At 43.1% G+C, this 12,361-nt stretch overlaps 1 protein-coding gene across 9 annotated transcripts in view; it reads right to left on the bottom strand.

Moving 5' to 3' along the window:
- Positions 1-12,361, bottom strand: part of FHIT (fragile histidine triad diadenosine triphosphatase) — a 674,280-nt gene that overhangs the window by 84,874 nt on the left and 577,045 nt on the right. For all 9 annotated transcript variants that reach the window (XM_054838551.1, XM_054838550.1, XM_054838556.1 and 6 more), the window contains one exon: positions 4,439-4,507. In XM_054838551.1, coding sequence (XP_054694526.1) covers positions 4,439-4,507 — 69 coding nt within the window. The remainder of the gene's footprint in view (positions 1-4,438; positions 4,508-12,361) is intronic.

Genomic DNA, 12,361 nt, shown 5'->3' with positions numbered 1-12,361 from the left:
TCTTGCTGAAATGATTTAACATAATGTGCTGAATGAGATCACTAAGTCAAAATATCTTTCCCTAAGTGACTCTCTCTCTGCGTGCCTGAATGCCAGGGGGGAAGGAGGACAGCATGAACTGAATTCTTTTGCTGGCTTCTGTGTCTTACAAAATCTCTAAGTTACTGAAGAATTTACATTAGGAAGTTTCACTCAGGCTCATTACAAGAGGTCCATGATGCAGGTCTGGCAGGCAGCCGGGGGATGGAGACACAGGGGTTTGGGTTAACCTCTCTCATTCACCCTTTCCCCTTTCACAGTATTTTCAGTGTTCTCCAGCCTAGGCTGGGAACTGAAGAGAAGTGAGGAAATTTGGTGGGCACGAAAGCAAAGCTGGCGAGGGGACGGGCACTCTTTGCCCTGCATGCCCAGCCCTGGATGTGCATCACTGCTGCATCTGCATCCTTTACAGCAGGCTGCAACCACCAAGTGAAACCCAGAGTTTGGGGAGGAACAGGGGTCTGCACCACAAAAGACATCCCTGCCAGCCAGGGTTGCTCAGGGTTTTGCTGAGAGGCCAGGCTGCCCTCACCCATCCGAGTCTGTCAGCCTCAAAATTAACTTATTGAGGTCAGTACTCATAACAGCAGTATTGTGGACTTTTGATTCAGTCTTCCTTTCTGAGAAAGCCCCATACTCTCTGGCCCAGTACGGCTATTACCTGCCAACCTAAAGGATGATGAATGTTATTTATATTGTGGTAATGGCTAACCACTCAGTGGAGACCAGGGACAGGCTGTGCTGTGGACTTTTCAAACACACACTGAATGAGGACTGCCCACAGATGGCTGAGTGTATGAAACTGCTGAGACGTTTCGGGATAATGTTCTTCAACGCCTTGGACACAATGACCTCCAACAACGCTGCAGCACTTGTGCTGACTGCAACAACACAGGGTGCCATTCTACAGTAAAGACGTTTGTTAATACTAAATTCTTATCAGTTACTGTGAGTACGATACCAAAAAACTCATCTACTTCAAAGCAAGCAACTCCTTGGTATGAAGGCCTTTAAGTTCCTTGATTAATAAATGTAAAAAATAGTAATCTCTTTCAAACTGAACAGAAAACATAGAGGAATAAAGAGGTATTCTGATTAAAAGTTTTCCTAATACTTAGCTGCTATAGTTTTGCTGTCCAAAAAAAAAAAAAAAAGTGAACCAATGAATAAGTACTCAGGATGTAGATGAAGAAAGTAATCCAGCAAGAGTAAATCATGAAAGGCCTGATCCTTTCAAAAAGCCTGTAAGACCAATTTAACTCTGACGTGTGCACACTTGCAGGATTAGGATTCAAACAATTGCGGGAAAATGTAAGAACTGAAAAATTATACCTTTTGCTTTTCACTGTGGTGAGCCCAGAGGGTGGATAGCTAACAGTCACTGGGAAATATCCTCCCAAGAAATAGCCCCACAAAGATGCAGAGGAAATACATCTAAAACATTCAGTGCAGATTTTTTTTTTCATTATTAATCATTCTCTCTGTATCTTAGAAAAATCACACAGTGACTTCTTCCATATGCACTGAGGTACAGAAACCTAAAATATTAAGTGACATATTCCACCAAGAAACGCCTTAGAGAATATGCTGTGGAATTGGTGTTGGTCCCTCTTTCATCCCTTCTACAATTAATGTTCCAGTATTGAAGTTCTAAATATATATCCAGAAACCAGCAGATGTTAGTGTCCATCAGTAACCTTACTAAAACCCAAATGCTAGAGATATACGTTACCTTTAAGTATACTCTTTACACTCAAAAGTTGCTTTGGACGAGGCTTTAGACGAGGCTATGTCAGAGCTTCATAGCCAAAAGCCTGAAGACACCAGAGCCCAGTAAACAGACTAAGCAGGGATCAACCCGATATGCTTTCTCCTGTCTTTTCAATCAGATGGGTGGTCACTCCCAAACCGAATGGGAGAAATAAAGCACGCAGTAAGACACTGCAAGTACTTTCTAGCTGTCTCAACTCTAAGAGTACTGGTGTCTCAACATCTGGGCACTCCCTTCACTGCCAAACACTCACAGAGCAATGGGATTTGTCAGCAATCTGCTGAGCATATACAGATGACAACTGCAGAGCCTGGAGAGCTCAAAGGCATTTACAGATAGATAGGGGTTTGCGATAGATGTGTTGAACCAGGGCTGAGATCCAGAATCTGTGAAAATTACGCCCAATAGCTGTAACGTCTTCAGCTGCGGTGCTTAAAGCAGGCACCACAATGTGTGAAATTTAGCCCGGGTGTGCTTTACAATTACACAAATTGTTTAAGGGAGGCTGATCAGCCTCCATGTCACATACTACAAGGAAAAGGCTGGGCTGGTGGGATGATTTTGGAAGGTGGTCTTTGCTGCCTAAACTACACCACTACCTATCATTCAAATACATGGAGAGGAAGCATTGTTTATAGACAGGTTTTGGATTGTCCGAAGTACAAATTTCATGGACGATAGATTTAAAGCTCTCTCCAGCACCCACATCTCACCTAGTGGTACTCTGTCCCTCGTAGACTTCCAGCCTGTTGCCCCACCATGACCTATGTATATTCCTAAATCTTTCAAAAGATCTTGACAAAGGGATATGTCTTGTTGATACAACAGAGAGGCATTGTATCGAAAGATTTTTGCCTTACTGACATAAGCTCCAAATTATTTCCAAAGTCAGTTGTATTTTCAATAATTTGTCCATTTTGTATTTTTCAAAATAGATTTATCCACTTATGATAGCATACTGCTTAAGCCCCTCCATCCTCCAATCCAGCCAGCAACAGAACTTTGCATCAAACTTTTTATAGCATCAAATGTTTGGTTGGTTGGTTGGTTGGTTTTTTCCCTGGCATCCTAAAAAAATTAAATCTTTATCAGCTACAGCTACAGTCTGTATAAAAGCATAAGTTAGCTCTGTGGTTTTCAAGAATAGCTGGTTAGACTCTGAGGCTATACATTCTGCTAAAAGATATATTATCACATCTGTGTCTAAATATTTTTGCTTCCTATGTCTGCTAAAAGCAACACCTACAATTGCTGTAACTGAAAATGACAAGATAAAAATATTTTTCACCAATTTGTCACCCTTTTGCATTTAACAACACTAAATGTATAGTCTAGTTCATTAACAGAGTTTTGCCTGGTTTTATTTACATATAACAAGGGAGAAATAAATGTGTTAAAAAGGAAGAAAACGGAATTGTAAATACAACAAAAATGGAAACAGAGTTTGTGGGTTGGTGCAGCATTAACCACTTAACACATTTGAAAAGGAAAAAAGTGAACTTTCAAGTTGACTCACTTAACTGCTTTTAACTATAGCAGCACATAAGATGGCCATGATGTATTTTCATTTGATCTCCTTGCTCAGCAGTCTCATTGCAAGGTTTTACCCTTATTAGTGGGGTTCTCAGTCTCTATGCTTCATGTAACTGGTCAACAATCAACTCTTTTCACCACTTTTGCATAGTTAAGTCATTAGAAAAACTTTAAAATGCACTACCTTTTTTTGTGAGTGCGGAGTTGTCATCATGTATATATCACAAAGGAAAAAATACAAAAGCAGAAAATGTCATGAATTCTCCTTCAAGCACATGGTATTGCAGTAGCACTGAACAAGTTTCTATTAATTACTTTCAGAAAGAGAAGGAGATGTCATATTTGAGATAGAGGATCCTACCAAACCCACTAAAACCATCTGTAAATCTAACAATAGTGAGATTTTTTCATTAACTCATTGTGACAGCTGTCAAGCTGGGGAAAAGTTTTTGTTAATGCCAGTACAATTGTTCATTTAAACAAAAGCCAGTAATTCAGTCACACTGGAACAGCTTATGTCCCCAGCTCTGCCGTACAATCTGCGCACATGCATACATTACATCTATATGCATAGTTGCTCTTTAATTTTTATCTTTGGGGCTACAACGTGATTTGTCCAGAGCATGAGCAGAGCCCTACAAAAAGCAGGCCAGAAGGTAATTTGTGACTGAGTTGTAACGAGCTGCCTCTGATTTCCCGTGCTGGAAGGGGGAGGTTCGGCACCCCAGGCTGGCAGACGGGGTAGGACACGCTCCCTGCAAGCCAGGCTAACCGTGTGGTCACCCTTTTTCCCATGCCCTCAAAATAAGAGAACACAACTATTGGTAGAGATGTCACCTCGCTCTGTGCGTGGTGACAGACTGAAGTACCAAAGATGTCGCCAGCATCCTCCCTGGGGACCCTGTGCGACCACGGCTTGACCCAGAGCTCACAAGGAAATCCCAGTGTAGGGCTGGTGCCATCACAGGGTCTTTGCCACCAGTAAAAATGCAGAGATCCCATTAACTTCCTCCACTCAAGGCAGGGCCTGTAGCATTAAGGTGATTTTCTAACAACAAACCCAACTCTGAACAAGAAATGGAGTGCAACCCTTACCTCCTCGTAGACATTGTCATTCCTGCTGAAGTCTCCGACCCTCCTTGGAAGGACATGGACATGAACATGCTGAAAACACGAAACAAAATAATGGTGATTATCAAGCTCATGACTTTCTTTTCTGGATTGTCAGCATTATTCTCCACACATACAAGTAACCGTGCACGGGCTCCCACAGCATTATTTTCAGAGGAAAATACATTAACCTGTTCCATAACTGTATCTCAACTCTTTGGAGAATATAAAAGATGAAAATCATGAGAGAGCAGCTCTGCTGTATTATATGAGCTTCAGAGTGAAATGCCTGGAAGTTTAGGGGCTCTGTGGAATTATTCATAGTTGTCAGTCAGAGATGTATTTAGCCACAGCTTTGAAATGACAATGTACCTTGGAGCTGCGTGTTGTGACTTCAAAACCGACAAGAATAAGAAAGAAGGTGCCGGTGATGGGACAGGCTGTAGCAGGCATGGGCAGCGGGCTCGCATGGGCAGCCCCAGGCCAGGGGACAGAGGAACCGGTGGCACATAACGGAGCCCACGTAGGTAGAAAAGCTGCCAGAAAAGGACACGCACTAGGCTGTTCAGCACGGCTACCGCAATGTCTTTCACAAGGTTAAAAAGACGAATGTTTTGCTCTTCCCCCCAGGAGGCCGTAGCCCGAATACAACAGACTGAAGGTCCCAGCAGTGTGAGGTGTGTGCTGGGGGCACACGCCTGCAGGGACATGGGCTCCAGTGCACCAAGTGGTCCCAAACCTACGAGACACAAGAATTATGAGCCCGGTTTTGCAGAGCCTGAAGCGTGAGCATCATTCGCCTGACGGCATGGCCATCGCCCGGGGGTAGCAGAGCTAAGGACTGTAAGCTGCACAGGCAGCTTCGGGCTGCCTGGTACGGGAGGGAGGCGAGGGGCAATGCTTTTGTCACAAATGCTGATGAGGTATGGGGAAAAGGAACAAAAATATGGACAGGAAAGCAAATATATGCCTTGCCACCTTGCCAACTTGATGTTATGTCATTACTATATTTTTTTTTGTCTGTTAAGAGATTATGACAGTCTCTTCATACCATGTAGGAAGGATAATTCAAGATTCTTCAGACTCAGACTCTACCAGGAAATCAAACAAATGCTCATCTATCTGCTTTTCTGCAGTAAGTTCAGCTACAACATCGCAAAGCATTCTTTTATCTTTTCCCCTTTCTCTTCCACTCTCTTTTGAGAAAAAACAACAAACCCTCAGAATAATTCTTTAGAAAAAAACCAAACCAAACACCTCACTGAGGAGAGGCAGCAAATGTTCTGAGTGACAGATCACATTTATGCATCTCCAGATCATTTCAGATGGTGCCTAAATCCTTTAAAAAGAAAAAAAAAAAAAAAAGGAAGACTCCATCAGAAACAGAAACATCAGAAATGCTTCACATAGAACTTAGATAGCTTGCACCTGACTCAATTTGATGAGGCAGAAATCAGCTGAAATTCGTGCACCTCATTGAAACATTCTCAAAACATGGCTCCAGTCTATAATGAAATCCAAAATCAAAAGAGATTTTCTTAGGCTATTTGTAAGAAAATTCAAACACACCTATATTGTGCTAGCTTCAATCCATAAAAACATTTGCTCGGTGAATAAAATGAAATCACAAGGATGTTTCAGTTAATGAAACATTCCGAATACCACTCTTTTTTTTCCCCTCAGCTTACCCTAGAGAAACCGACTATGTGATTGGTTATTCCTATCATTATCCACAGTTTTCAGTGTGTTCAGCCTAGAGATGAGGATGATTCTTGAGGGTTAAAAACTGATTTTGAGTAATATATCAGTGATAGTGTTCAGATAGTGTATTATACTAATATATCATGAGAGCGATAGTGCTCTTGTGATGTATTAGTGCAATGTATCATCTGAACATCACTGCTCTCGTGACGTATTGCTCAAAATCACAAGGCAAGTTTAAAGATGGTCTTTGGTAGCCCTAGGACTAAAATTTTGCTTTTGGACAAAGAGAGACTTTCAAGAAAAATAAAAATGAAGATTAAAGTTTGCAGTGGTACTGTAAAATTTCACTATTGTGTCAGACCTGTGGTTCTTGTTAGATTTTAAATTTATTCATAAAAATAGAGAATAATCTGCCAGTCAGTTCCTTTCTCTTCTGCTACAAGGAGTGTAGTTTTGCTGCAAATATCAATTTTCAGGAATTTCTCTTGATGATATATAGAGAGCCTAATATCAGCTATCAACAACCATATCCCCCAAAAGCTCAGTCACCTTGAAGAGTAATTTTTATCTCTGTGGCAGAATGTTCCAGGATGCACACAGGAGAAGATCTGTATACCCATGACAGACAATTTGGAATATCAGAAAGCATGCAGGGATGTAGTCCAAAGCTCAGTGCAGAGAAGCTGCACTGCAGATGCACAGACCAGCACAGCAGGTAATGAATGAGCCTAATGTGATCTTCTACCCAAAATGGGCTCTTGCGATCAGCATGAGAAAAAAGAAGAAAAAGTGTTTATGACAGCACATGGGCCACTTGGCATCAGCGGGGACATCCTCAAGGGTTACTCACCTTTACTACATGCATTATGTTCTTACACAATGCCAGGCTGCATAGCAAAATCTGTCAGCTGTATCAGAAAACAAATGAGTATTTGTAAGGTTTGAGGTAACTAAAATCAATTTAAAAGCGAGTAATTTTTTCCAGACACCCCCCCTTTTTTTTTTTTAATTCTGTGCATGGAACATAAATAAAAATCTGGATTCTCCCTACTGTTTGTGTAATAGAAATGAACAGGAGTGGCAATAGTGTCTCAAGTAATTTCCTTCTCTTCGGTTTCACCAAAAAAACACGGGGACATACAAGCAGCACAGAGCAGTGGCTACCATGTAGTGAGAAACACTGAATGAGGGGATTTCACACCTTCTCTGATCTGCTTTTCAGCTTCTGGCCTTCCCCACTCAAGGACGCTGATATTTGGATTCATTAGGAGTTCTTTAATTGATCATTTTTGCTCCTTAGTACTATTTGTTATTGCTAAAGCCTCAATCCACCAAGGCACTTAAGTACCAGCTCAATTTCCAACCTGTGAATTGGTTCAGCGGGAGTATTCGCATCCTGGATATTATGTATATGTCTCAGTGTTTTGCATCCGCTGATGGCTACAGGGAGGTCTCCCCAACTAGGGGTAGCAGAAATAACTTCAAGGTGCCCACAAATTAAACTTGCTTCCTTCCATTTTGTTTTCCAGGCAAAACAAAAACCTGCACATCCAAAAAAGACATTTGCAGTTGACTGAAATGTGTCAGTAGATACAAACAAAACATTTGGCTGCCTTTTTTTTTTTTTTTTTAACCAAACAAACAGATTTAGGCAAATCTTCCCTCAAAATACTGCTTGGAGACAAAAAATCCAAACATTGTGTATACAAAATGTCAAAATAAAGCATTTCAACTTTTTCCGCAGTTATTGTGGGTATCCTCATGTCTGCTGGGTGGCAGACAGCCCCATCACATTCCAGCAGGCTGCATTCAATCACTGCTGACTGTATTTCATTTTTTTCCTAAAAAATTGCTTTCCCCTCATTTTGCATTATTTTGATTAATAAGCAAGAAAAGCAACATAAAACAGCCGAGACATTTACATTAATGGACCGATCAATATTACCCGCATCAGGGTCGAAAAAATGCAGACACACGCTTGCATTGCTTAGAGCGTTTGCTACCATTCCCTCTTCTTGTCAGGCGCTGATGGAGAAAGCTGTGCGCAATGGCAGGAGATGGGCACGCAAGCTATGACAATGTGAGGACACAGCTGTACGTCCCCAGGTGGGGTACACCATGTGGGTCAAAGATGCCTGAACCCTACCAGTTGCTTCTCGTACTGGTGACAAGGTTTCCTGCCAGGGATGTCTAGGGCAGCAGCAGCTGGAAGGAGGCTGTGAGAGCTGAATTTTATAGCACCTTCAAAATTAAAATTATTAGACTGACAGGTTTGTAGGACTGGAACTGCAGCTTCCTCTGGTTTCACAGTGGCTACCACATTATAAATGAAATCTCAGGTTGAGAAACTCCTAATGGTGAGAATTATCAAGTGATGCAAAATCACTCTTAACAGAAGGTTTTTCAAGACCTTTAAACCCAGAATGGCAAGAGAGTTAGAAAACATACTACAGGGAACCAATCTGTAGTGTCCTGAGGAAACCGTGAGCCAGAGCCGGCGTGTGCCGTCTCTGACCTCCCACTGCAGTGAGGGGATGCTCCACTCGAGCCCCACCGTGTTCCCAGCACGACTCTGGGAGCGTGGGGCTGCTGACGGGCACTCTGGAGCGTGCTCACCCCACCACTGCTGAAATCTGGCAGCAGCACAGGCATTTGTGAGACTATACACCTAAAGTCGATTTCCAGTGAACCGGGGCTGCAAAATGCTCACAAAAGTCTCAGCCAAAAAAACTGGAGCCTGTTTTGTTGGAAAAACACCCATTCAGGTCAGGTGAGTTTTGCTTCAGCACTCAAGGCCGTGCAGAAAGCAATGTTCCCAGTTATGGCTGTTTTTATATACTGAATTATGGTTGAATAACCAATGTGTCACCACAGCACTGGATGTAAAGTGAAAATACTAGGCAAAAATAGACACTGAAAGAGATTTCCCGGGTAGACCAGAATAGCGAAGAGCAGATGACCCTGCCACACACCACTGGGGAGGACATGGACGTTGCCTGCAATAATTCATGAACATTATGTTGTGTTCGCTCAGCTGCTGTGCTGGTTAGCAGAGCAACAAAGCTCAGCTTCCAACAGAAAGGGAGATAATAGCCTGTACGAGAGCTCCTCAGCATGCACCCGGGGTCTGTTAGCAATAAATGTTGCTATAGGATGAATACATAAAAACCGGCAACAGGTCACACAGCCCTGAGGACAGGGGGGCTGCCAAAAAGTTGGCAGAGGAAGGGCTGTTCCCCCCACACCTGCAAAAGCAGTACATGGCTGAGCTGTGCCTTCACGCTGCGAAACCAGATGCCTTTCAGCAGCTCGCTCCTTTCCCTCGTTACTTTTCATCCGTTCTACAGAGACAAAGCTCTGCAGGCGTGGGCTTCCACAGTCTCATGGTGCAGTGAGATCAGGAGAGGCCACGATGTGGGGCACGGAGGGACATCGGGGACAGGAAGAGTAAACCCCAATGTCCCTGCCACTGTTGTGGTCAGGCAAGAGGAAGGGCAGGAAGGGCATTAGTGGCTTCAGGCAGCAAGACTTGCTGGCCAGGAGACCCCCATCAGCCAGTTCGCTGGGAAAAAGGATGGTGGGTTGCAGATAACACCTTGTTTGCTGCAAAGTCCCCTGTCCATTACAGACACATGGGCTTCTTATGGGAGGCTGTGATAATGCTTCTTCTAAACTACCAGATTAACTGTAGAAATTCCAAACTAATAACCATTCTCCAAGTAAGACTGTTAGCGGGTGATAAAGAAAATCAACCATAATACTGAGATAGCCACATGAAAAATAGGGCAATTTTGTCCTCTCTGTAAACTGGGCTTCCATGAAGCCCTTGTTTGCTATTCTTGATTAACTGCTCAATTATCCCTGTTACAAAATTATTCTGTGGAAAGCCCTGCCTGTATATCCATAGCTCATTAACAGAAAGCGCTCCCTCTGCTGTCCCCAAAATACATCGCATTACCCAGGCGCTAGCAGACTAGGTACAATCGCTCTTTCTAGGCATTGCAAGGCAATTTCTAGGGCCCTTGACTTGCAGGCCCTGGCAAAGATATCTTCATGGGAAAGCAATTTCTGTTCAGTGAGTATTTATGAGTTCTTGACATTTTTCCTAGTCCTGAATTGGGTTGAGATGGAGAAACAAATTAAAAAATAAAAAAAGTCCTATCCAACGTTAAGAAAAGTTTCCATCAATTAAAATACTCGGTTTTCATAGCCTTCAAAATTATTGCCAACATTATTTTTTAATTTTTTTTTTTAATTTCCAGGAGTCATAAATTACACAAAGTAAGACCACTTTAAAACACCTAATTTTTATAAAATATTAAAGCATGACAGGAAACTACTTGAAACAATTCCCTTCCTACAAAAATGCCTCATTTCTAGGAATCAGCATTTTCCTTTCCAGCTTCACTAAGACCTCATGCACAAGGCTGTACGGATGCAGACACTCAGTGCCTCCTCCCCAGATGGCAGCTCTGGCATTCTGGTGGTAGGGGTTGCTCCAAACCCAGGACTAACACACTCTTGTAACACCTTTGCTTTGGCTCCGGTTTATTAAAACACAAAACCAAAGCTTGCTTTTCTACCATCATGAGAAACGTAAGGATGTGATACAGACGGAAAGGAGAGCAGCATGTGCAGGAGGAGAGAGGGACACTTTGGAAGGGAAGGACAGGGAAAGCCACACCTGTCTCAGAAAACCCAGCGTTACAGCAGAAGCAACAGCAGAGATGCAGGTGGGAATGGACTAGAAGAGCCATCAGAAAACAGGAAAGGTGGGAGCTACTGCCAGAACAGGGATGGTGGTGGGAGTTTTGTGAAGCAAAAACGTCATGTGGAAAGAGTATGCAAAGAAAGAAAACGAAAGAAACAGGGGAAGAAGTCCTGGGAGAGGAGGCCACACAGGCTGTCCAGATGCTACCAAGCTGCAGCGTGAGGACCCTTTCAGGAGCCACTTGTGTACCTCTGTATGGCACTGCACTGTGCACATACCCTTAGGAGGGTGAAAAGAAAGCTTTGATCCCTACCAACGTTTATGCCATGGATTTCCCTCTGGAAGAGTAAGGATCAAGATACTTGCTCAGCACAGAAAACACGTACTTGGTAAAGCAACAAAATGGAGAGAATTTGTGAATATATCGGAAACCCAACCAAGTGGGGGACTTGCAGCAGAGAACATCTTCGAACATGTAGATTGAGAAATGTGCAGATTCAGCATCCTCAATAAATAATGTATCTGTCAACTGCTATAAGGTTTTAAAGAAATGAGCTGTGTATGAGCTAGAAAAGAGACCTAGACCTAATGAAAGTATGCATGGAAAGATTTTAAACCCACTTGAGATCTGCAGTTATAACTTCCACGGCTGAAGGCAACTTCAGCATTTGCAAGAGAACTGCCAACCCCTCCCCCCAGCCCCAAACCCAAGAAAACTGGCACAATACTGAGGGTAATTAGCCTGTTCATTGGAAGTGGTGATCCAAATGTAATTTGGACATCTCCTATGAGATCCTCTGAAAGGCAGCAAATGAATAAACTAAATGGAAATACCGGTGGGATGGTACTTCTGAACTGATATTTCCTGACCTCTAACCTGGTCCACAACTCTAGGAACGAGGGTCAGCACATGGTGGTAGGAAGGTCAGGCCAAGGATCATCACCAGCTCCTCTCATCTGCCATTATGCAGTGCCTACCACCTCCCCAGCACTCACAGCGGACAGGACAGGCAGACCTGCAGGAGCATCAGCCATTACTCTGTGTGAATCAGTAGGAAGAACATCTTGGTCCAACCAAGGACCCTGTTGGGAAACTGCTACGCCATGTTTCCTGGATTATATGTCAGCAACACTACAACCAGAACACTGTGAGACCTGTATAGCATCTTGTATCCCCTGAATACCAAAGAACTGCAAAAAACAACCCAAACCCCTGGCAGCCCCTGCACAAAATATCATTCCCATTTTACAGATGGTAAGACTGATGCACAAACCAACAAAGGTGCCGAAGCTGCTCAGGAAGGTGGTGCAGGCTTAGGGACAGCTAGAGAGCACCTACCTTGACGTCCTGCGCCTTTGCCTTCCCTCAGGGTCACTTTGACCAGGTGTTTTTGTGCAAATTTGGTATTGCTGAGATGCAAATGAAAGCGCACTTGCATTTCCCCTCACCTCTGATCTTTAGTTAAGTCTTGATAAATGCATATTGTTTTAAC

Source organism: Grus americana, chromosome 11 (assembly GCF_028858705.1).
Source record: "Grus americana isolate bGruAme1 chromosome 11, bGruAme1.mat, whole genome shotgun sequence".
Classification (NCBI taxonomy): Eukaryota; Metazoa; Chordata; class Aves; order Gruiformes; family Gruidae; genus Grus; species Grus americana.
Note: the sequence above shows the minus strand (reverse complement) of the source record. Positions and strands in the feature narration are given on the sequence as shown.